The sequence below is a fragment of the Acinonyx jubatus genome, chromosome C1 (assembly GCF_027475565.1).
Source record: "Acinonyx jubatus isolate Ajub_Pintada_27869175 chromosome C1, VMU_Ajub_asm_v1.0, whole genome shotgun sequence".
Lineage (NCBI taxonomy): Eukaryota > Metazoa > Chordata > Mammalia > Carnivora > Felidae > Acinonyx > Acinonyx jubatus.
Window position 1 is genome coordinate 185,991,094 of NC_069381.1, and position 25,427 is coordinate 186,016,520.

A 25,427-nucleotide genomic window follows, 5' to 3' on the forward strand; every position below is an offset into this window, starting at 1 on the left:
GAGGTCTCCATGTGTGTATCCTTTTTTTATAAGGACGCAGTCATATTGTATCAAGATCCACCCTAATGTGCTCATCTTGCACATCTGTAAAGAGCCTCTTGCCAAAAAAGGTCTCATCCACAGGTACGTGGGTTAGGACTGTAAGATTTTTTTGGGGGGATACAATTCAACCCATAACATAATGGTAGGTGAAAAAACCAGCATACAAAACAGTTTGTATAGTATTAGTACATTTTCCAAAGTATATCTATATACACACATGTATGCACATTTATAGATGGATACTCATCCCATAGAAAAACATATGAAAAGCTAGGTACAAAAATGTTGTAAGTAGTTATCTCCATCTGGGTTAAATTTAGGGTGATTTAAGTTAATTTCTATATTTTCATTTATATTATTTTACTTTCTTTTCATTTCTTTTCAATTCAGGAAAACTGAACTCAGCTATCAGGGATAGTCTGAATATTTGAATTTTCATTAGGAACAAAGCTTAATAATTTATTGAATAATTAAAACCAAAACTGAGTTTATTCTAAGAACAAAGCCTTTTATTTATGGACTTTTTAGGACTGTATATTTGGTTTCCTTTATTTTTCTGGAAACTGCTAATATGCAGGAGTTGATTTGGGAAGAATTATGTTCCTTGCTGGTTACTGTGTTGTTCAGTATTTTTCATCAGAGTTGTTTTTTGTTTTTTGTCTTTTGAAAAATTAAAAAAAAACTGTTCTTTGTAAAAAGCCAAATTTTATGAAATGAAAGATCTGATGATCAACGACTTTACATTTAGTTACATTTACATATAGTTGGGACATATATTACTAGTAAGACAGACTTGAATATTTAAAGAAGTATCTATTAACTTCTGAGAGAGTTCTCTTAGTCTTGTCAGAAACATAACTTACTCTTTGTAGTAGATACAGGACAGTCATTTTGAAAAAGAGAGTTGGTTATATTCACTAAATATTTATTGAGCATCTAAGATTTGCCAGACACTGCTAGGTACTAGGATTGATTACCAGTATAAAAAGCTACCCTCAAGAAGGTTTATGTCTAATGGTTATCAAGTACTGGGTCTTTAAATAATATAGTGATGCTACGTAAATGCATTCCTTTTGTTAAATGTTGGAACCAGTCTCAAACTGAGTTTCTGACAGCAAACTTTTTACCACTTTCTATTTCTCTTACTCTTGAGTCTACTCTTGGCCTATATCCTGACCCTTAATCTCAAAACACCTTCTATTTTTGAAGTTCCAATTGTCTTCTGATTTTAGTTTCCCAACAAGAACAGAATTGGTTCGTCTAAGAGTATATGTTCTTACCTTTTTTACTTATATAAAGAGAAGCATAATGGTTGACAGCTTGGACTCTTCATCACACTACCTGGGTTGGAATACGAATTCTTTGATTTTTGTTGTGTAGCCTTGGGCATGTTACTTTTTTGTGTGATACATTTCCTCATTTATAAAATGAGGGTAATAACGGTTACTTGTCTCATAGTATTAAGGATTAAATGAATTCATACATTAGAAAATGCTTCCAAATAGTTTTCCAGAGTAGTTTTACCACTTACAGTCTCATGGCAGAGTATGAGCATTCTCCTTTTTCTGCATCCTCACTGTTCCTTGGTATTGGTAGATGTATAGAGGTTTCTCATTGTGATTTTAATTTGTATTTTCCTGATAGCTAATAAAATTGAACATTTTTTTCATTTGTTAACTTTGAGGTAGTGTTACTTAAAATCTTTTCACCATTTTTCTTTGGGGTCGTCTCTATTTTTAATTTTTAAGAGGTCTTAAAAATTTCCAAATTTAAGAACTTTATTGAAATATTAATTATCTTCCTCTGTGGCTTGGTTTTATATGCTCTTAACCTTGTCTTTTGATGAACAGATACTAATGTTAGTGTAGTCAACTTATTATTCTTTTGCCTTTTTTGTTACTGCATTTTGTGTCCTATGTAAGAAATTTTTTTTTAATTTCAAGTTTTTATTTAAATTTTGCTTAGTTAACATGTTTATCCTAATGTTATGAAGATATTCGTCTGAGTTTTGTTTTGAGGCTTTTACTGTTTAATTTTTACACTTAGATCTATAATACATTTGGTGTTTATTGTGTAAATAATGAGGAAGGGAGTTAACATTCATATTTTTCTAGGCAGTTATCCAGTTGGTCCAGCATAACCTATTGAAAAGATCATCCTTTCTTTATTATACTGTAATGTTACCTTTATCATAAACCAGGTGATTGTATAGGTCACTTGATTTATGTAAAGTTATCTTTACGTGTTATGGAATCTTCTACTCCATGAATATGGAAGAGTACACTTCCACTTATTTTGGTCTTTAGTTTTTCTCAATATATATATTTTTTTACTTTTCAGTGTAAAGGTCATGTCTTTTATTAAAGTTACTTCTAGATATTTAGTGGGGCTTTGATGCTGTCGTAAATGGTACTATTTTTAAATTTCTTTTTTTGCTGATACATACAACTGATTTTTTTGCATATTGACCTTGTCATTAACCTTGCCAGATTTCCTTATTAACTCTAATGGTTTATCCTGGTATTTGAGATCAATGGACAGTTTTCTTTTCCATTTCTACTACCTTTTCTTTCTTTTCTTGTTTTCTTGCCAAACATTCTGTTATATTTTTAATGTCCTTAGGCTCTGTAGTACCTTCCCTCTCTTGTTTCTTTTAAAAAAAAATTTTTTTTTAAATGTTTATTTATTTTTGAGACAGAGACAGAGCTTGAGTGGGGGAGGGACAGAGAGAGAAAGGGAGACACAGAATCTGAAGCAGGCTTCAGGCCCTGAGCTGTCAGCACAGAGCCCGACACGAGGCTTGAACTCGTGAACCCCATATCTTGTCCTATGCAATTCAATTCTTGATTAGTGTTTCTAATGGTCTTTATTTTTTTTTCTTTTTAAGATTTTTATTTATTTATTTCTTGAGGGAGAAAGAGACAGTGTGAGTAGGGAAGAGCAGAGAGAGAGGGAGAGAATCCCAAGCAGGCTTCACAATGCTAGAGCAGAGCACTACGTGGGGCTCAAACTCAAGAACCATGAGACAATGACCGAAGCCGAAATCAAGAGTCAGCTTACTTGACTAAGCCACTAAGTCTCCCCTAAAGATCTTTATTATTGTGGGTCCAGTCAGGAGAGAGAAAGCACACAATTATTTAAATAGGAAAAGTTTAATATAAAGAATTATTAGCTATAATGGGACTGCAGTAATGAGAGGTTGACTAGTCAGAAGTAAACAGAACTCTAAAGAATATAGGATAGCAGGTATAGGAAGCAGTCACCAATTCTAGGGCTGAGACAGAGGGCCCATGCCCCCAGGACTGAGACCCAGACTCTGTTTTAAGGGGCACAGATGTGAATGGGAACTCTTGAAATCAGATTCTTTTTTTTTCTTTTTTTAAAAATTTATTCTCAGGTTAGTTAATACACAGCATAGTCTTGGCTACGGGAGATTCATCACTTATATTTAACACCCAATGTTCATCCCAACAAGTGCCCTTCTTAATGCCCATCACACATTTTCCCCATCCCCATCAACCTTCAGTTTTTTCTCTGTATTTGAGAGTCTCTTACAGTTTGCCTCCGTCTCTGTTCTTATCTTTTTCTTCCCTTCCCCTATGATCATCTGTTAAGTTTCTCAAATTCCACATATGAGGGAAATCATATGATATCTTTCTTTCTCTGACTATTTTGCTTAGTGTAATACTCTCCAGTTCCATTCATGTTGTTGCAAATGGCAAGATTTCATTCTTCTTTATCACTGGGTAATATTTCATTGTGTATATATCTTCTTCATCCATTCATCAGTTGATGGACTTTTGGGCTCTTTCCATAATTTGGCTATTGTTGATAGTGCTGCTATAAACATTGGGGTGCCTGTGCCCCTTCAAATCACCACTCCTGTATCCTTTGGATAAATACTTGGTAGTGCAATTGCTGGGTCATAGGATAATTCTATTTTTAATTTTTTGAGGAACCTCTACATTCTTTTTCAGAGTGGCTGCACCAGTGTCCATTCCCATCCACAGTGCAAGAGGGTTTCCCTTTCTCCACATCCTCTCCCACGTCTGTAGTTTCCTGAGTTGTGAATTTTAGCCACTCAGAGCGGTGTGAGGTGGTATCTCATTGTGGTTTTGATTTATATTTCCTGATGATGAGTGATGTTGAGCATCTTTTCATATGTCTCTTGGCCATCTGGATGTCTTCTTTGGTAAAGTGTCTATTCATGTCTTCTGCCCATTTCTTCATTGGATTATTTGTTTTTTGGGTGTTGAGTTTGGTAGTTCTTTATAGATTTCTGATACTAACCCTCTATCTGATATGTGATTTGCAAATATCTTCTCCCATTCCGTCAGTTGCCTTTTAGTTTTGTTTCCCTTGCTGTGCAGAAGCTTTTTATCTTCATGAGGTCCCAGTGGTTCATTTTTGCTTTTGTTTCCCTTGCCTTCGGAGACATGTCAAGTAAGATGTTGCTGTAGCTGAGGTCAAAGAAGTTGCTGCCTCTTTTCTCCTTTAAGATTTTGATGATTTCATGTCTAACATTTAGGTCTTTCATCCATTTTGAATTTATTTTTGTGTATGGTGTAAGAAAGTTGTCCAGTTTCATTCTTCTGCGTGTCGCTGTCCTATTCTCCCAGCACCATTTGCTAAAGAGGCTGTCTTTTTTCCATTGGATACTCTTTCCTGCTTTGTCAGACATTAGTTGGCCATACATTTGTGGGTCCAATTCTGTGTTCTCTATTCTATTCCATTGGTTTATATGTCTGTTTTTGTGCCAATACCATACTGTCTTGATGATTACAGCTTTGTAGTAGAGGCTAACGTCGGATTGTGATGCCTCCCATTTTGGTTTTCTTTTTCAACATTACTTTGGCTATCTGGGGTCTTTTGTGGTTCCATACAAATTTTAGGATTGTTTGTTCTAGCTTTGAGAAGAATGCCAGTGCAATTTTGATTGGGATTGCATTGAATGTGTAGATAGCTTTGGGTAGTATTGACATTTTAACAATATTTATTCTTCCAATCCATGAACACGGAATGTTTTTCTATTTCTTTTTGTCTTCTACAGTTTCCTTCATAAGTTTTCTATAGTTTTCGGCATACAGATCTTTTACATCTTTGGTTAGGTTTATTCTTAGGTATTTTATGGTTCTTGGTGCAATTGTAAATGGGATCAATTTCTTGATTTCTCTTTCTGTTGCTTCATTATTGGTGTATAGAAATGCAACCAATTTCTGCACATTGATTTTGTACCCTGCGACTTTGCTGAATTCATGTATCAGTTCTAACAGGCTTCGGGTGGAGTCTTTTGGGTTTTCTATGTAGAATATCATGTCATCTGCAAAGAGTGAAGGTTTGACTTCTTTGTCAATTTGGATGTCTTTTATTTTGTTTTGTTGTCTGATTGCTGAGGCTAGGACTTCAAACACTATGTTAAACAACAGGAGTGAGAGTAGGCATCCCTGTTGTGTTCCTGATCTCACGGGGAAAGCTCTCAGTTTTTCCCCATTGAGGATGATATTAGGTGTGGGTCTTTCATATATGGCTTTTATGATGTGAAGGTATGTTCCTTATATCCTGACTTCCTTGAGGGTTTTTTTTTAATATGAAATTTATTGTCAAATTGGTTTCCATACAACACCCAGTGCTCATCCCAACAGGTGCCCTTCTCAATGCCTATCACCCACTTTCCCCTCCCTCTCACCCCCATCAACCCTCAGTTTATTTTCAGTTTTTAAGAGTCTCTTATGGTTTGCCTCCTCCCTCTCTGTAACTTTGTTTTGTTTTTCCCCTTCCCCTCCCCCATGGTCTTCTGTTAAGTTTCTCAGGATCCACGTAAGAGTGAAAACATATGGTATCTGTCTTTCTCCGTATGACTTATTTCACTTAGCATAACACTCTCCAGTTCCACCCACGTTGCTACAAAAGGCCATATTAAGGGTTTTTGTTAAGAAAGGATGCTGTATTTTGTCAAATGCTTTCTCTGTATCCATTGACAGGATCACATGGTTCGTATCCTTTCTTCTGTTAATGTGATGTATAATGTTGATTGATTTGCGAATATTCAACCAGCCCTGCAGTCCAGGAATGAATCCCACTTAATCATGGTAAATAATTCTTTTAATGTACTGTTGAATTCGATGTGCTAGTATCTTGTTGAGAATTTTTGCATCCATGTCATCAGGGATATTGGCCTTTAATTCTCCTTTTTAGTGGGATCTGTGTCTGCTTTTGGAATCAGGGTAATGCTGGCTTCATAGAATGAGTCTGGAAGCTTTCCTTCTTTTTATATTTTTTGGAACAGTTTGAAAAGAATAGGTATTGACTGTGCTTTAAATGCTTGGTAGAATTCCCCTGGGAAGCCATCTGGCCCAGGACTCTGATTTGTTGGGAGGTTTTTGATAACCAGTTCAATTTCTTCACTGGTTATGGGTCTGTTCAAATTTTCTGTTTTTTCCTGTTTGAGTTTTGGTAGTATGTGAGTATCTAGGAAATTGTCTTTCTTTTAGATTGTCTAGTTTGTTGGCATATAATTTTTCATAATATTATCTAATAATTGTTTGTATTTCTGTGGTGTTGGTTGTGATCTCTCCTCTCTTTCATTTGTGATTTTATTTATTTGGGTCCTCTCTTTTATTTTTGAGAAGTTTGGCTAGGGGTTTATCAATTTTGTTTATTTTTTCAAAACACTGACTCTTAGATTCATTGATCTGTTGTACTGGGTTTTTTTTTTTGTTTGTTTTTTGTTTTTTTTTTTTTTGGATTCTATATTGTTTATTTCTGCTGTAATCATTACTGTTTCCCTTCTTCTGTTGGCTTTGGGCTTTCTTTGCTGCTGCCTTTTCTAGCTCCTTTAGATGTAAGGTTAAGCTGTGTATTTGGGATCTTTCTTGCTTCTTGAGATAGGCCTGAATTGCAATGTATTTTCCTCTTAGGACTGCCTTTGCTCCATCCCAAAAGATTTGGACTGTTGTGTTTTCATTTTCATTTGCTTCCATATATTTTTAAGTTCTTCTTTAATTTCCTGGTTGACCCATTCATTCTTTAATTGGATATTCTTCAACCTCCCTGTATATGGGGGCTTTCCAAATTTTTTATTGTGGTTGATTTCAAGTTTGATAGTGTTGTGATCTGAAAAATATGCATGGTATGATCTCAGTCCTTTTATAGTTGTTGAGGGCTGTTTTGTGACCTAGTACATGATCTCTTTTGGAGAATGTTCCATGTGCACTCAAGAAGAATGTGTATTTTGCTGCTTTAGGATGAAAAGTTCTGAATATACCTGTTAAGTCCTTCTGGTCCAGAGTGTAATTCAAAGCTATTGTTTCCTTATTGATTTTCTACCTAGATGATATGTCCATTGCTATAAGTGGAGCATTAAAGTCCCCTACAATCACAGTATTATTATCTATACATTTGTTTATGTTTGTGACTAATTGATATATATATTTGGGTGACTCCACATTGGGGGCATAAACATTTACAATTGTTAACTCTTCTTGATGGATAGACCAATTATATGTATAATTTTATACACACACACACACACACACATATATATATATATATATATATATATGTAATAATGCCATTCTTCATGTCTTGTTATAATCTTTGTTTTAAAATCTAGTTTGTCTGATACAAGTATGGCTACTCTGGCTTTCTTTTGACGTCCAGTAGCATGATAGACAGTTCTCCATCCCCTCACTTTCTTTCCTTCTTCTTCTTCTTTTTTTTTTTAATGTTTATTTGTGAGAGACAGAGCATGAGTGGTGGAGGGGGAGAGAGAGAAGGAGACACAGAACTCCAGGCTCTGTGCTGTCAGCACAGAGCCCAATGCAGGGCTTGAACCCATGAACCATGAGATCATGACCTGAGCTGAAGTCTGACACTTAACCAACTGAGCCACCCAGGTGTCCCATCCATCCCCTCACTTTCAATCTGTGGTATCCTCAGGTGTAAAATGAGTCTCTTGTAGGCAGCATATAGATGGATCTTGTTTTTTATCCATTCTGATACTCTTTGACTTTTGATTGGGTCATTTAGTCCATTTACATTCAGAGTGATTATTGAAAGTTATGGATTTAGTGCTATTGTGTTATCTGTAGGTTTCATGTTTGTGGTGATGTCTCTGGTCCTTTGTAGTCTTTGCTGCTTTCCACTCACAGAATCCCTCTTCAGATCACCTGCAGGGCTGGTTTAGTGGTCATGAACTCCTTTAGTTTTTGTTTGTCTGGGAAAGCCTTTCTCTCTCCTATTCTGAGTGACAGCCTTCCTGGATAAAGGATTCTTAGCTGCATGTTTTTCCTATTCATCACATTGAATATTTCCTGCCACTCCCTTCTGGTCTGCCAAGTTTCAGTGGACAGTTCTGCTACCATCCTTATGTGTCTACCCCTGTAAAGTTAAGGACCATTTTTCCCTAGCTACTTTCAGAATCCTCTCTTTATCTTTGTGTTTTGCCAGTTTCACTATAATATGTCGTGGTGTTGATGTGTTGTTTTTGTTTTGTTGATTTTGAAGGGAGTTCAGTGTGCCTCATGGACTTGGATGCCTGTTTCCTTCTGCAGATTAGGGAAGTTCTCAGGTATAATTTGTTCAAATAAACCTTCTGCCCCTTTCTCTTGCCCTTCTTCTTCTGGAACTCCTATGATACAGACACTGTTTCATTTCATAGAATCACTTTGCTCTCTAATTCTCCCCTTGTGATCTAGTAATTTCCTTTCCCTCTTTTTTCAGCTTCATCATTTTCCATAATTTTGTCTTTTGTTTCACCTGTTTTCTGCTCTGCTTCTTCTTTACTTGCTGTCACTGTATCTAGTTTATTTTGCATCTCATTTGTAGCATTTCTTAATTCATTGTGACTAGTTCGTAGATCTTTAACCTCTGCAGATATAATTTCTCTGCTGTCTTCTATGCTTTTCTCAAGCCCACCTATTAGTCTTATGACTGTTATTCTAAATTCTTGTTCAGAAATATTGTTTATATTTGTTTTGAGCAATTCTCTGTCTGCCATTTCTTCCTGAATTTTCTTCTTTTAAGGAGAGTTCTTCCATTTCGTCATTTTGGTTAGGTTTCTGTCTTTTATGTGTTTTCATAGCTTGTTACGTGTTCTGCACCTGCAAGTACCACTATATTAAAAAGGGGTCATACACTGTCCAGGGCCTGGCACTTCAGAAATGTTTCTGGAGTGTGTTGCGTGCACTCTGTTGTGTTTTGGCTGCTCTATCGCACTGGTCAGTCCTCTGCAAAGCTCCTCCTTGCTTGTAGTAGTGGAGTGTTTGGACCTTCAACCAAGTGCACTTTGATTTGTTAATTGAAGTAACCCTTAAAAAAAAAAAACGGAAAAGGGTGGTGGGGGAACCGGTGGTTGCGCTTGTCTGGAGGAGATGCCTGCTGCCTTGGGTCAGTTAGTCATCCTCTAGTGGATAAGCTGTTGCCAGGCATGGAGGGGTGGGGTTTGGTGTAAGTAGGTCCTGCCTCCACTGGGGGTTGCTGTGATGCTCTCCAAAGTCCCACTGTATTGGTATTGGGGAGAAAAATGGAGACACCCCAGTCTCTCTTCCCTGGACTGGATGTCTCAAACCACACTGTTCAAGCAGCCCTCAAAGAATAGCACGGGTTCAGTTTGCCCTGCTCCACAGTAATCCTGTGTCTTCTAGGTGCTCAGCCTGGGATTCAAAACCTGATGTCTTAAAGGGCCCTGTACCACTCAGACCATGTTCTGGTGTAGCACCCCTCAGTCAGCTGATAAAAGGCCTCTTTTGTCCGTGGGGAGGCAATAAACCCTCTTCCCACAGTACTTGAGGAAGGGGACTGTTCTCTCCCAGTGTGCCCCTGAGATCGCTACAGAGCCCAGGGGCTGGCTCTCTACCCACCCAGGCATGCACATAGGGTAGCAGATTCCATCTGGAGAAAGTCGAAAGAAAGTCGCACATTTTGCTACCTCTGAGTTTCAGCTCCTAAGGCTGTTTGCAAAATAGAAACTGGCACTCTATGTATTTCTCACTCCCTAGTCCGTGGTCTGGAGAGGTTTTCCTCTTGTGCTAAGTTGATACCAAAACCCTCTCACTTTCTCTCCCTTTTGTCTCTCCACAGAAGGGGTTCCCTCCCTTCCCTGCCTACTCCGTTTTATCTCTGCCAGTTCACACACACACATACACAACACACACACACACACGCACGTTGATCCTGCCAAGCTGTCTCCTTCCACCTGTGGAGATCCTTGTGCAACTCCACAAATTGATTTCCTGGGTGTTCGAAGTGATCTGACCTCATTACAGCTGTGTTTGAGGGACAAGGGAAATCCCGGTCCCCTTACTTCACCATCTTAACTCCTCCCTCAAAATCAGATTCTTTACCTTCCTCAGAGGTTCTTCTTGCTGTTTGTTGTGCAGTGTTGCTGTTTGCTTATTTAGTGCCTTTCCTGTTTTTGTAAGGTCTGTATTCTTCTCATGTATGGCCACTGGAAGCATCTGTTCTGTTAGCTTAATGGTCAGCTGGTGTTGACAGATTTACCTTAAACACTTGACAAAAGAAAAGAAGAAAAGTAAAAAGAAAAAAACTCTTGGGCACTGGGGTGCCTCAGTTGGTATAGCATCAGACTCTTGATCTCAGCTCAGGTCTTGATCCCATGGTCATTAGTTCAAGCCTCAAGACAGGTGCCACACTGGGCATGAAGCCATTTAAAAACAAAGCAGAAACAAAAACTCTTCCAGTATTTGTAGACTGGCTTTGCATTTGGGCCCTCCTTTAACATTTATCTGGGCCTTTTATAAATCCACTTCAGCTTTCACTTCCTACTTGTATGGAGCCAAAAGACCTGTCAGCTGTGAAAGTTTACTCTTCTCCAGCCTTCTCTGAGCATATATCCTGCTCTTTGGCATGTGCATGGCTTTCTTAATAATCCTGGTATATGCAGAAACTTTCAAAAGATCTTATTCCCACATTTATCTCCTCTCCTAACCACTTCCTTCCCAGGCTTCTTAGTCTGTTATTTGCTTGTCTCAAATGTGGTTTCTTGCTCCAGCTGTTGTGGCCAATACCTGTGCCTTTAAATGTTTTCAGCACAAACTACCCAAGAATGTGTCCTAGGAACACTGTGAGAATGTAGAGTTGTGCAAAATAAAGGAAAGCCTTTGCACCAGTCCTTGATGGGAGCTGCCAGGCAGATTGAGACTCACAACTACAGTTCTTTGAGAATAATGCCTGTATTGCTTCCTAGCACTCTGTAGCAGGAATGTGGACTGCTGTTGTCATAGCTGTTGCCTGTCTGGGGTTTGGAGATGGTAGGAAGGTTGTTTAAAATGCCACAGTGCTTACCGCAAAGTAGCAGCTTCTTTCTTCACCAGGCTTTCCCCTGGCTGCTGTAAGTTTTTGACTGTGTTGTAGAGTTTTTTGGAAGCTGATTCTGAGTTTGGGCCAGCCCATTACTTGCTTTTGGAGAAGGAGAGAGTCTTGGGATTCCCTACCCCATTTTCAGTGACCATTTGATAACCAGTGGTGATCACGCTTTAATAACACTCCAAAGATGTCAGGTTTCTGTGTTGTCTGCAATGCTGTTGGCTTTTGGCTACCATGCTACTACTGAGCTGGAGAGAGAAGGGAGATGGAAATAACCTTAACTTAAAACATCACAGGGGCAGCTGGGTAGCTCAGTCCGTTAAGTGTCTGACTTTAGCTCAGCTCATGATCTCTCGTTCCATGAGTTCGAGCCCCACATCAGGCTCTGTGCTGCAGCTTGGAGCCTGGAGCCTGCTTCAGATTCTGTGTCTCCCTCTCTCTTTACCCATCCCCCACTCATGCTCTATCTCTCTCAAAAATGAATAAACGTTAATTTTTTTTTTTAAAGCATCACAGACCCCACTGTCCTACTGAGGTTCTGTAGTTTTTGTTGACTAGATACTTCTCAGTGGGCACTGGATCCTGGTTAATTGCCACCGTGCTGAAATGATTGATTTTTATTGTTTCATTGGTGTGCATGTGTTAGCATTGTTTTAGAGGAAGAACAATATCAACAAGGCCCTCACTCCACCATTCTGGAAGTCATTCTTCTGGAACATTTTGAAAGAAAATAATAATAGGACACATTATAAACATAAAATAAATTTTCAAAGTTATGATAGTGGCATATGTGTAGTCAACAAAATAGACAATGTCCAGAAAAAGTCCCAAGTTCATGTGTGAATCCAGTATATAAAGAGTGAGTGGTATTTCAAATTAGTGGAAAAAAGACATACTTAATGGTTAAACAGAGTGTAAGCATTTTCAAAATTAAATGGAAAAATAAATAAATAGAATTCACTGTTAATACCAAAGTAAATTCTACTTTATTATGATTTAAGAGTTCGGAATCCTACTCGTGGCTTTTTTTTCTTTTTAATGTTTTTTATTTATTTTTGAGAGAGTGAGCGCAAGCAGGGTAGGGACAAAGAGAGAGGGACAGAAGATCTGAAGCGGACTCTGTGCTGACCACAGAGAGAGGATTCGAGGGTTGAACTCATGAGCCGTTAGATCATGACCTGAGCCAAAGTCGATACTGAACCAACTGAGCCACCCAGGCGCCCTGTAAATTCTTTAAATGCAAGGATCGGGGTGCCTGGGTGGCTCAGTCGGTTAAGCATCAGATTCTTGATTTTGGTTCTGGTCATGATCTTGCAGTTTGTGAGTTTGAACCCCGCATCAGGCTCTGCAGTAACAGTGCAGAGCCTCCTTGGGATTCTCTCTTTCTCCCTTTCTGCCCTTCCCACACTCATGCTCACTTGCTTTCACTCTCTTTCCTTCAAAATAAATAAATACATTTTATTAAAAAATTAAAATGAATGTAAGAATCAAAGTAAAGGCTCAGCATTGACATATGATACTTGGAATAAATTCAAACAAATACCTCAACACTAAGATTGTAAATGATGAGGTTGTAGTTTTGTCACATGGCATTGGGCCTGATGACTTACTTAAAAAAGGATTAGATATTTAGGAGTAGATGGAGTGATGAAAAAGGTGCAGTCTGGCATTGTAGTCTGAGTGGGTGAACACTTAACACACAGTTAGGTTTCCCAGTTCTGTGCATGAAGCTGAGATGTTTGCAAGTTATATAGTTGTACTAGAATTGTTTTGAGACAAAATCTCATGCATACTAAGGAAAATAATGTTTTCTGAAGGAAAAAAACTTTCATGTTTAGACAAAGGAAATCTTACTGGTTTATCTTATATCTATTAATATGTTTTATTTTTTCCACAAAACTTTTAAAAAAATGTTTTTATGTTTATTTATTTTGTGAGAGAGAGCACGCACAAGCAGGGGAGAGTCAGAGAGAGAGAGAGAAACCCAAGCAGGCTCCGATCTGTCAGCACAGAGGCTGACATGGGTCTCGATCCCAGAAACTGTAAGATCATGACCTGAGCTGAAACCAAGAGCTAGATGTTCAACTGACTGAGCCACCCAGGCACTCAATCTGTAAGAAAGCTTTTTTACCCCTAATATTTAGTTTTCACGTTTGAAACTTCTATAATTACCCATAAATCAAACTTACATTAGCTCTTCCAGTTTTACCTAGAAATATTGTCACTTTAATGGTTTGTTTCCAAAATCTTTTTTCACCTTTTTTTTTTTAATTTTTAAAATGTTTATTTATTTTTGAGAGAGAGAAAGAGAGATCAAATGTGAATGGGGGAGGGGCAGAGAAGGAGAGGGAGGCACAGAATCTGAAGCAGGCTCCAGGCTCTGAGCTGTCAGTGCAGAGCCTGATGCAGGGCTCGAACTCACAGACTGCACGATCATGACCTGAGCTGAATTTGGACCTTTGACCAGTTGAGCCACCCAGGCACCCCTTTTTTCATCTTTTAGTATGAAGTTATGTAAACTTGAGTAATAACTGTAGAATTCTAAGTTTTTAAAGTATCTGAGATTATTTTGTCCATAACATGAAATTAATTAAAAAAATTTTTTAAGTTTTTATTTATTTTGAGAGAGAGAAAAGACATAAGCAAGGGAGGGGCAGAGGGGTGGGGGGAGAATGAAAATCCCAAGCAGGTTGTGCATTGACAGCAGTGAGCCTGATGTGAGGTTCCAACTAATGCACCATGAGATCACAACCTGAGCTGAAGTTGGACACTTAACTGAGCCACCCAGGCGCCCCTGAAATTTATTTTTTAATAATGTAGCTCTGGTTTAATAATTATCTTCCTGTTTTCTTCATCTTCACCCATCTCAAAGAGATTTTTAAAGTATATTTGGGGCACCCAGTTGGCTCAGTCAGTTGAGTTTGATCTTAATTTAGGCTCAGGTTATGATCTCGTGGTTTGTGGGATTGAGCTCCGAGTTGGGTTCTGCACTAATAGTGTGGATCCTGCATGGGATTCTCTCCCTCTCTCTCTCTGCCCCTCCCCTGCTTTCACATACATGTGTGCTGTTTCAAAGTAAACTTTAAAAAAGGTATATTTGTTAATCTTGATACTATGGAATCATTAAAGCTTCCCTTCCCTTTCTCAAAAAAAAAGTACTCCAGATATGTTACTTTAAGTTGGTATAAACCTACGTAGTGCTAATCTTTTCATTTTAAACATTTATTCTATTTCTCACATTTAATTTTAATCCTTTATACTGTGACAAAACTTTCATGAATTTCATGTGGGAAAGGAACTTAAATTCATGTATATTACCTTACAAAAACTCTTCCTGCATTATATGATGTGGTTATAATTACCATATCACAGCAGCCATTCAAGGTAGATGTCATCCATATATAATGGTTGAGACACCTGAACCTTGGAAGAGTTAAGCAAATTGCTCAAAGCCACAATGCTTCTAAGAGATAGAGCCTGAAGTAACACCAAGGTTTTTCTACTCCAAAGCTTTTGATCTATTTACTACCAATTGTTTTTATTCCACAAGGGATTTAATAAATATTTGTTGAATGAAGGAATGACATAGAGACTATGAGAGGTTTCTGTCACTGGAGCATGTCTAAGGTTTTACATATTCATATATTTATCACAGGCATTCTATGATGAACCTTTACTATTTTTAATTAGAGACTAAGATTAGGCTTAAGGTTCTACCAGCTCTTGAATTTGTAATTTATATTTTCTCTTTTTATTATTGTGGTGGTTGTTTTGTTTTGTTTTGCAAATCAACCTTTGACAGAATCTGAACCTGAATCCTTGAAGATATAATTACAGGTGGAGCCAAAGTTGCCTGACAGTTGAAATAAACACTTGAATGTTTACTTTGATTACACAGTTGCACTGTGAAATTAATCTACTTGCTGAATTTTTCTAGCAAGAAGAAATAGTAAATCATTGTGGTTTTCTGTTCTCTTCCAGCTTTCAGAAGAATTATTAGATAAATGGCTCTCCTACCCAGATTCGCAGCATGTACCCCTCTGCCAGCATATGCTTGGTTTTGCTATGAAGTCTGTTACACAGATGGTGATGGGTAGTACATTTGAAGATGACCAGGAAGTCATTCACTTTCAGAAGAATCATGGCACAGTAAGTCTAGGGCCAAATTTAAAATTATTCTTTCAATCAAATTGGATAGTTGAATAATGTAGACTTTGCCTCTCAAGAAAAAGATGTCACATCCTGTAGTATAGAATTTCCGTTTGGGGCTAAATCAACAATGCAAACAAAGATAATTGTATTCTTCAAAAATGTAAAAATTACTTTTTTTCAGCAGTTACTTTTTGAAATGTAAAAAGTGGGTGACTAAAGAAATTTCCTTTTAATACTTAGAAGAATGTTATAAAATGATACTGAATTCTAGAATAAAGAGAAAAACTTTAATAGAACTAGACTATGTCCCATATAGAAAGAAATTAAAGCCAGTAGGGCATTAAAATGAAATGAATATGATTTGAAGAAAGACTAATTCAGTCTAAAAATGATTTATTTTCTGTTTTTTTCTAGATTCACATATGGAATTTATTTTCTTCTGTATTTTTATCAATTTCAGCATTCATGTGTTTAATCCCAATATTAAATTAATTTATTCAATTCAAATCATACGTAGGTCATTGGCCACATTTTGGGTCTCTGAGAAATTAATTATTCCTTATTTTATTCAAATCTATAAAAACATTTTGGTTAAATAACTGGGATAATGTGTTTAAAACAAAAATCACTAGAGGGGCACCTGGGTCACTCAGTCGGTTGAGCATCCGACTTCAGCTCAGGTCATGATCTCGCAGTTCATGGGTTCAAGCCCCCATCGGGCTCTGTGCTGACAGCTCAGAGCCTGGAGCCTGCTTCGGATTCTGTGTCTCCCTCTCTCTCTGCCCCTTCCCCAATCACACTCTGTCTCTCAAAAGTAAATAAACATTTAAAAAAATTTTTTTAAACAAAAATCACTAGGAACTGTGGTTTGATTCCCTGTTATTTAATATGCTTCTTCCCATTAAAATGGTTTAATTTTTATGCCTGATGACTAAAAAATGTATGTTTCTTAGGGCACCTGGTTCAGTTGGTTGAGCATCCGACCCTTGATTTCACCTCATGTCATGATCCCAGGGTCATGGGATCGAACCCCACATCGGGCTCCATGTTGAGCTTGGAGCATGTTTAGGTTCCTCTCTCTCTCTCTCTCCCTCTGCCCCTCTCCCCTGCTCGCACTTGCTTTCTCTCAAAAAGAAAAATATATGTGTATATTATATTTATGTGTGTGTGTATATATATATATATATATATATATATATATATACACACACACACACACATTTTTATGAAACATCCACATAGGAGTGTAAAAATAAAAGTAGAAAAATCACTCTAAATTCCACTTCCTGGAGTAAACTAGTTTGTATACCCAGTCAAAATAAATTGATTAAGGAATTCCAAAAATGTTTTCATATTTTAATGAAGAAACAATTTTTGACTCAGTTATTTTTGTCTGATTTTTTTTCATATTGACAAGACAACATTTTAAAAAAAAATTTTTTCTTTTAATGTTAATTTATTTTTGATAGAGAGACAGAGCATGAGCACAGGGTGGGCAGAGAGATGGAGACACAGAATTTGAAGCAGACTCCAGGCTCCGAGCTGCCAGCACAGAGCCTGATGTGGGGCTCAAACCCACGAACTGCAAGATCATGACCTGAGCTTAGGTCAGTATCCCAATGACTGAGCCACCCAGGTACCCCATATAAGACAGCAGTTTTTAAGAGACCTCCACTGTTATTTATACGGTGACCTGTTATTTCTAGTATGTTTTCATGCTGATATTTTCTTTTTCTTCCTTTTTCATTCTTTCCTTATAACTTTAAAATAGAAATAATTTAAAACTTACAGAAACTAGTTGCAACTAGTGTAAGGAATTCCCATATATCTTCTACCCAGGTTCACCAGTTGTTTACATTTTGCCCCATTTGCTTTTGTAATTCATTACCTACCTCTTTCGAACCATTACTGAAACCATTTGAGAAAAAAAGTGGACATTTTGTCTTTTTTCCCCCTAAATACTCCAGTCTGTATTTCCTAAACACAAGGATATTCTCTTATATAGCAACAACATAGTTTTCAAACTTGGGAAATTGAACATTCATACAATACTGTTCTCCACAGCCCATATTCAAATTTCTTTTTTTTTTTTTTTATGTTTATTTATTTTTGAGAGAGAGAGAGAGTATGTGAGCTAGGAGAGGGGCAGAGAGAGAGGAAGACACAGAATCCGAAGCAGGGTCCAGGCTCTGAGCTGTCAGCACAGAGCCCGATGTGGGGTAGAACCCACGAACTGTGAGATCATGACCTGAGCCTAAGTCAGACGCTTAACCAACTGAGCTACCCAGGTGCCCCTCAAATTTCTTAACTTTCAGTGGCCAGACCTCTTTTTTTATTTTTAAAACAAATTTTTTTTTTTAACGTTTATTTATTTTTGAGACAGAGAGAGACAGAGCATGAACGGGGGAGGGGCAGAGAGAGAGGGAGACACAGAACTGGAAGCAGGCTCCAGGCTCTGAGCCATCAGCCCAGAGCCCGACGCGGGGCTCGAACTCACGGACCATGAGATCGTGACCTGAGCTGAAGTCGGACGCTCAACCGACTGAGCCACCCAGGCGCCCCGTGGCCAGACCTCTTTAATGTGGAATAGTTCCTCACCTTTTCTTTGTTTTTTGACATTACATTTTTTTATTTTACTTAATTATTTTTTTAATATTTATTTATTTTTGAGAGAGAGAGAATGAGAGTGAGTGCAATCAAGGAAAGGGCAGAGAGACAGAGAATCCCAAGCTGGCTCTAGGCTCCACACTGACAGCATAGAGCCCAGCATGGGGCTCAAACCCATGAACTGTGAGATCATGACCTGAGCTGAAATTAAGAGTCATCACTTAACCGACTGAGCTACCCAGGAGCCCCAACGAACTTTGACTTTTTAACTGTAATTAGTTTTAAAGTGCCTTGACTGAAATTATTAAAATATATTTGAACTCTATCTTCAGAGACTCTGGAGTGAATGACTGGCCCACTTTTATTTAAAAAAAAAAATTTTTTTTTTAAGTGTTTATTTATTTTGAGAGAGAGGGAGAGGCAGAGAGTGAGAGGATCCCAAACAGGCTCCGCATTGTCAGCACAGAGCCGGATGCAGGGCTCAAACTCATAAACCGTGAGATCATGACCTGAGCCAAGATCCAGAGTTGCATGCTTAACTGACTGAGCCACCCAGGTGCCCCGATTAGCCCAATTTTAAAAGGGAGAGCTTAATTATCAGATCTGTTGGTAAGATACGAAATCCTCAATTATTAGCTTAGATTGCGTGTCATTCTTTAGAAAATGTACTTTATTAAGATAATAGGTATGTTTTTCTATTTTCAGGTTTGGTCTGAAATTGGAAAAGGCTTTTTAGATGGATCACTTGATAAAAGTATAACTCGGAAAAGACAATATGAAGATGGTAAGTTTTACTACTCTTAAATTATAGTAAGGACAAAAGGATATGTGCCCCAATTTTAATAAGGTTGTCTCTGAATCATGAGATTATAGGTCATTTATATTTTCTCTCTTTATATTTTTCTCCTGTGTTTCCTATATTAAAGGTTTTTCTTTAACAAAAGAGGAAAAAGCAGTGAATCAGTAAACAAAGCTCTAGTACTCACTGTAGAATGAGGTTGGTATAGCCTATAGGAAAATGTAAGGGTACAGTCCTGGGAAAGCAATTTGATAATACATATTAAAGTCATAAATAATAAATGAAATTATCTAAAAGAAGAAAAAAATCATGAATATTTTTTTGTAGTGCTTTGTAGTGCTAAGTAGAAAACGAGAAGCAATCTAGATGTCCAACAATGTAGGAATTACTAAGGAAATAATATCAACTTAAATGTTGTATAGATTTTTTGTAAAAAATGTAGCTATGTAAAAAGTCTTGCTATTATAACGTTGAGTAAAAATATTTTCAAAATTGTTGGGCATTGGTTATAACTTTATAAAATTTGCACAGAAAAATAACAATTTTAATTTATGAAAGCTGCACAAAATTATTCTCCCTTTTATTTTCTGTCAGTAATTTTATGATTGTAATACTTAAAAAAATTTTTTTTAATGTTTACTTATCTTTGAGAGACAGACAGACAGAGCACGAGCAGGGGAGGGGCAGAGCGAGAGGGAGACACAGAATCTGAAGCAGGCTCCAGTCTCTGAGCTGTCAGTACAGAGCCCGATGCAGGGTTTGAACTCACAAACTGCGAGATCATGACCTGAGCCAAAGCTGGACGCTCAACCGACTGAGCCACCCAGGCGCCCCTATGATTGTAATACTTTAATGCCTTTATTTTCAGCTGCTTTGGTTCTTTTTTTGAAAGTAGGGTAAATTAAAGTACATGGGCTGTATTGAAAAAATGGATTGTTTTTCATATATAATAGTGTTGCTTCCCAGTAGTCTCTTCCTACCTTCTCTTTCTTTCTTTTATTTCTAAAGGTTTTATTTTTTAAGCAATCTCTACACCCTACCATGGGGCTTGAACTCATAACCCTGAGATCAAGAGTCCCACGCTCTGCTGACTGAGCCAGCTAAGTGCCTCTCTTCCTTCATTCTTTTCAACAAATGTTATTGAGGCATTATTTTGTGTGAAGGAGACAAAAATCCCTGCCCTCATGGGGCTTACCATTCTAGTGATTCCTTTGAGGTCCAACATAAGCCCCCAAAAGCCAATTTAACAGACATATTTTCTATACTCTGGTTTTCAGTATCATTGTGATTATCTTGATGGATGCATTAGGATTCATATCCTTAAATAAAAAAAAGTATTTCACAAATATTGGTTCAATTTATACAAAATTAAAATAATTTACATTCTTTGATTCTAAATAAAAGTAGATTGTCTAACATGATGCGTTACTTGGGTTGTAACATTGGCATAAATAAAGTTTGAGCTTTTATTGAAAATGAGTCTGTGTTGGTTTATGTGACTGGGATCCCATGGCTGGATCAGTGCATCCTTTGTTCAAGTGAGTAATTTCCAACCTGGTCTATACATTAAAATCACTTTGGGAACTTAAGACACAAAAGTGAAGATCAGGCCCTACCCTAAGCCAGTTTATTTGGAGTCTGAGAGAGAGGTGCCCTGGGCATCAGATATTTTTATGAAAGCTTTCTGGGTTATTTTGATGTACCTGTAGGTTTGAGAACGTACAGAAATAGTTCCCAAACTTTGCTAAACATTGAATCTTTAAAAAAATATAAGGGGTGCTGGCTCAGTCGGCAGAGATATGGCTCTTGATCTCGAGGTCATGAGTTCCAGCCCCACACTGTGTGTAGAGATCACTAAAAACAAACAAACAAACAAACAACTATTTAAAAATAAATAAATAAATATATATTTTATTATATGTATATATATATTGAAGCCAGGCTTCCATTCCTAAACATTCGGATTTAATTGGTATGAGGTGTGACTTGTACTTTACGATTTTTTAGAAAAAGCTTCCTAGGTGATTCTTATCTATAGCAAAGTTGGGAACCATTGCAGTACAGTGTTAATAATTTCTCATGTTAATCACTAATGTGTTACATTCATGTCACTCTATAACTATTTACTGAGTATCTGTAATATTCTGGTATGATTTTGGTGCTGGGGAGATGTCCATGAACAGAACAAACAATTCCTGTCCTTGTGGCTCCACATTCTAGTGGGAAGAGGCAGCCAATTATTTTATTTCATTTTATTTTATTTTACTTTATGTATTTAAAAAATTTTTTCTTTTAACGTTTATTTATTTTTGAGAGAGCGGGGCAGGGTCAGGGAGAGAGGGAGACACAGAATCTGAACCAGTCTCCAGGCTCCACGCTGTCAACACGGATCCCAATGCAGGGCTTGAACTCACGAACCGTGAGTGAGGTCATGACTTGAACTGAAGTTCAGATGCTTAACTGACTGAGCCACCCAGGCTCCCCCAATAATTTTAAATAAGTAAACCGAATAGTGTGTTAAAAGATGAAAAGTGCTATGGAGACAATTAAATCAGGAGGGGGAATAGGGCGTGCCAGGGATGAGAAGGTTGCAATTTTGAATAGGGTTAGTTATTAGGAAAGGCCTCACTAAGATTAGGTGACTTATGAGCTAACACTGGAAACCAGGCGATGCAGATCATGTGAATATCTCCATATCCAAAGGAAGGAGATTCCATGTAGAGGGAAAGTAATTACAAAGTCCTTGAGGTGGGATTCTGGTTTATTTGGTGTACAGGGAACTTTGTGGCTGGAGAGGAGACAGTCAGAAAAGGAATAGAAGGAGATGAGACCGGAAAGATTGGGGAGAGGAACAGGTCTTGTCAGAGTTATAGATCATTGTAAACTAGGTTGTTACTATGAGATAGGAAGCCACTGGAAGGTTTTGAACAGTTATAGTCTGAGTTATGTTTGCTTTTTTTCCTTAAAGATTTTATTTTATTTTATTTTATTGAAGATCTTACTTTATTTTACTATTTCTTAATGTTTATTTATTTTGAGAGAGAGAGAAAGAAAGAGAATCCCAAGCAGGCTCTGCACTGTCAGCACAGAGCCTAATGTGAGGCTCATTCCCATGAACCATGAGATTATGACCTGAGCTGAAATTAAGAGTCAGACAGTTAACCAACTGAGCCACCCAGGGGCACCCAGAGATTTTATTTTTAAGTAATCTCCACATCCAACGTGGGGCTTGAGTTTATAACTCTAAAATCAAGAGTTGCATGCTCTACCACCTAAGCCAGCCAGGCACCCCAATCTGGGTTATGTTTTTAAAGGGTCATTCTGGCTGCTGTGGTGGATTATAGGCACCTAGAGCAGAAGCAGGGACTAATTCAGGGGCTATTGCAATGAAACAGGCAAGAGAAATAATGTGGATTGGACTAGGTGGCAGGCAACAGAAAATATAGAATTAAAAAAAAAATAGTAAGGGAGAATAATTCTGTATTTTGGAGGTAGAACACCAGCATTAACTGACAGATTAGTTGTGTGGTATAAGAGAGAAGGTGACACCAAGGTTTTAGGCCTGAGTAGTTGGAGAATGAAGTAGTTGGAGAATGAAGGAGAGGGGGCAGACTGTAGGACGATCGAGTTTTGGTGGGGAAAAATCAAGAGTTCATTTGTGTATATGTTATGTTTAATATGCTTCAGACATCTAAGTGGAGAGGTTAATAAGTTGGTTGTTAGATACGTGAGTCTGGAGTTAAGGGGAAAGAGTTCCTGACTATAAATATAAATTTGGGAGTGTTCAGTCAATAGCTTGTATTTAAAGCCTTGAGACTAGTGACCATCAAGGTAAAGAATGTAATAGTAAAAGAGAAGAGGTCCAAAAACTCGGTCCTGACCTTGGACATTATATCATTAAGAAATTCAAGAGAAGGAATCAACAAAAGGAGACAGAATGAGCAGGCAACAAGGTAGGGTAAGTATGGAGTCCAGGAGAACATTGGAACCCCAAGATTCAAATGCAAATTTTACACCTGGAGGCTATGTGATCAACATCATTAAATCCTGTGATGGGTCAAGTAAGATGGAGACTGAGCAATGACTTCGGGATAATTTTGACTGTTGGATATCAGTTATTTATTCTGTATCCTTCTGGTTTCATAATCTACTTTTCTGATTATTTTACATCTGTTTCTGTTCCTAAATGCCTGATGTGGGAGAGGAATGGAGTTAAAAAGACAGAATTTAGAAGGAAAGTAGATAATATCATAGGAGAGGTTTATGTGTGTGGAGGCCTCCCAGGTGCTGGCATTAGTTCTACTTCTTGATGTAGGTGGTGCTGTTATGGGTGTTTGCTTTATAATTATTCCTTAAATTGTACCTACATGCTTTAAACAGCTTTTTATATGTAAAATTTAGCAAAAAATAAGGAAAAGAAAGTTCATGAATTTAAGCATAAATTAGCTTTTTAAAAATTGTCAGTTACACCTCTTTTACTTTTGATAGCTTTGTTCTGCACATAGCAACAGTGTACAAAAGTATTAAAAAATGTTCAGTCTTTACAAATGTTTATATTCTAAATTTTTTTGGATTTCTTCTCTAAGCTCTTATGCAACTGGAATATATCTTAAAGAAAATCATAAAAGAACGAAAAGGAAGGAACTTCAGTCAACATGTTTTCATTGACTCCTTAGTACAAGGGAACCTTAATGACCAGCAGGTGATGTAATTGTTCAGTGTTTATCAAATAAATGATAATCATACATGTATAGTATGTTTTTTATTCACTTTAATCCAGATTCCCTCCTAAAATTTAGTGGCTTCTCTTTTATTGTACATCATCTATAAATAGTATAGGTATTTTAGTCTCATGTTAGTACAGGTATTTAGATCTTTGAATCAGCTGTATATTAATTAATATTGAGTAAGCAAATACTGAATCAAAATTCTTCTATCATAAAAGAGGAGGACTTGTATAAGTCTTTTTTTTTTTTAAGTTTATTTTTGAGAGAGAGAGAAGAGCACAAGTAGGGGAGGGGCAGAGAGAGAGGAAGACACAGAATCCGAAATCAGGTTCCAGGCCACGAGCTGTCAGCACATAGCCTGATGCGGGGCTCGAACTCATGGTCTGTGAGGTCATGACCTGAGCTGAAGTCGGATACCCAACCAACTGAGCCACACAGGTGCCCCGTGGACTTATAGAAGTCTTTATCAGCCAAGCTGCTCTACCTAAATGACTAGATATAGCAGCTTGGCTTGTTCCCAGGGTGCCTCTGTTACCCCCAGCATACCACTGTGTGGTGTTGTCAGGCAAAGAACAAGAGTCCACACCTGTTCTTTATAGGAATCTTCTGCCCACTCTATGCATGCAAATTTCAGAGATAGAATGGTTTGCTGGGTATGTGTATGGGTGCAGAAATTGAATAAGGCTCCAAGGACAATGGCAGCTTCTTCTCCATTGTTCTTGAGGCTTTGCTGCTGCATCGGGCCAAGCCAGAAAGATAGGATGGAGCCAGTGATATTTGCAAAAAAACATATCATGAGCCAGTGATATTACTGATAAATGTTTATTGCATAAAAAAATCAATACAGTATTTAGATTGGTTTTTACATTAGACTTTTTTTAAGTGAAAACATTGTAAAGAAATAATAGACTTTTTTTTCCTTTCCTTGACCCTAATTCTATACTACACATTATTTTAATAGGATCTAATAGAGGCCACCTTAAACATTTTACACTTTCTAAACTTAGTTTTCTTTCCTAGATCCTTGAAGACAGTATGATATTTTCTCTGGCCAGTTGCATAATAACTGCAAAATGTAAGTATAAACTGATTTTTTTTGAGAGATATTATACACAGGGATAAAACAAAAGAAACATTGTTTGCAAGACCTCTTTATAATTTCCTGTCTCTTTTCTTCTTTATTCTTGTTTGAAAGGCTTGATTCACCAGCTGCCTTTTTTTTTTTTTAACCCCAGGTGCTCTATGCCACCTCTGAACATTGCCATAAATTTCTTGACACAGTTTATGGATTGTGAATTCTAGTTAGTGCCTTTAAAATGAACTGCTATTGACACTTTTCCAACCAGAGCAGTGAGATTTTCAATTTCCTGCTGCGGCTTTTCTCTTTGACTCCAATCCAGTTTGCTCTTATTAAGGTCTACCAACAGAGGATATAGGCCACAGAGATCACAATTTAAAAGAACTCCTCTCTTGGTAGAATTGAAGGTGATTTTTACTTAAAATTCTAAAATGTGTGAATGTTTCTATGTTTCCTTACTGTATTTTAGTTTAGCAGAGTACCATTAATTCATATGGTGTTTATAAAAATCTGTGTATGTTTCTAAAAATATACTAGTATAAAATGTTAAAGGAAATACTAAAATAACAGTTTGAAATAGAAAAAAAATTATATATTTGAAGGATTTCACTTACAACTTTGTTTAAAAACAATGATTCAAAATGTAAACTTCCCATACATTTTTCTTCCTTATAAAATTTTTGACATCTAGAGTTGT

At 37.3% G+C, this 25,427-nt stretch overlaps 1 protein-coding gene across 3 annotated transcripts in view; it reads left to right on the forward strand.

Moving 5' to 3' along the window:
• LOC106976714 (cytochrome P450 20A1) overlaps positions 1-25,427 on the forward strand; it is a 74,145-nt gene that overhangs the window by 21,281 nt on the left and 27,437 nt on the right. For 2 of the 3 annotated variants that reach the window (XM_015074155.3, XM_053215599.1), the window contains exons 5-8: positions 15,349-15,516; positions 18,832-18,910; positions 23,512-23,627; positions 24,673-24,727. In XM_015074155.3, coding sequence (XP_014929641.2) covers positions 15,349-15,516; positions 18,832-18,910; positions 23,512-23,627; positions 24,673-24,727 — 418 coding nt within the window. Of the gene's footprint in view, positions 1-15,348; positions 15,517-16,765; positions 17,127-18,831; positions 18,911-23,511; positions 23,628-24,672; positions 24,728-25,427 lie in introns of those variants that run through there. The other variant, XM_053215600.1, reaches the window with a different exon arrangement.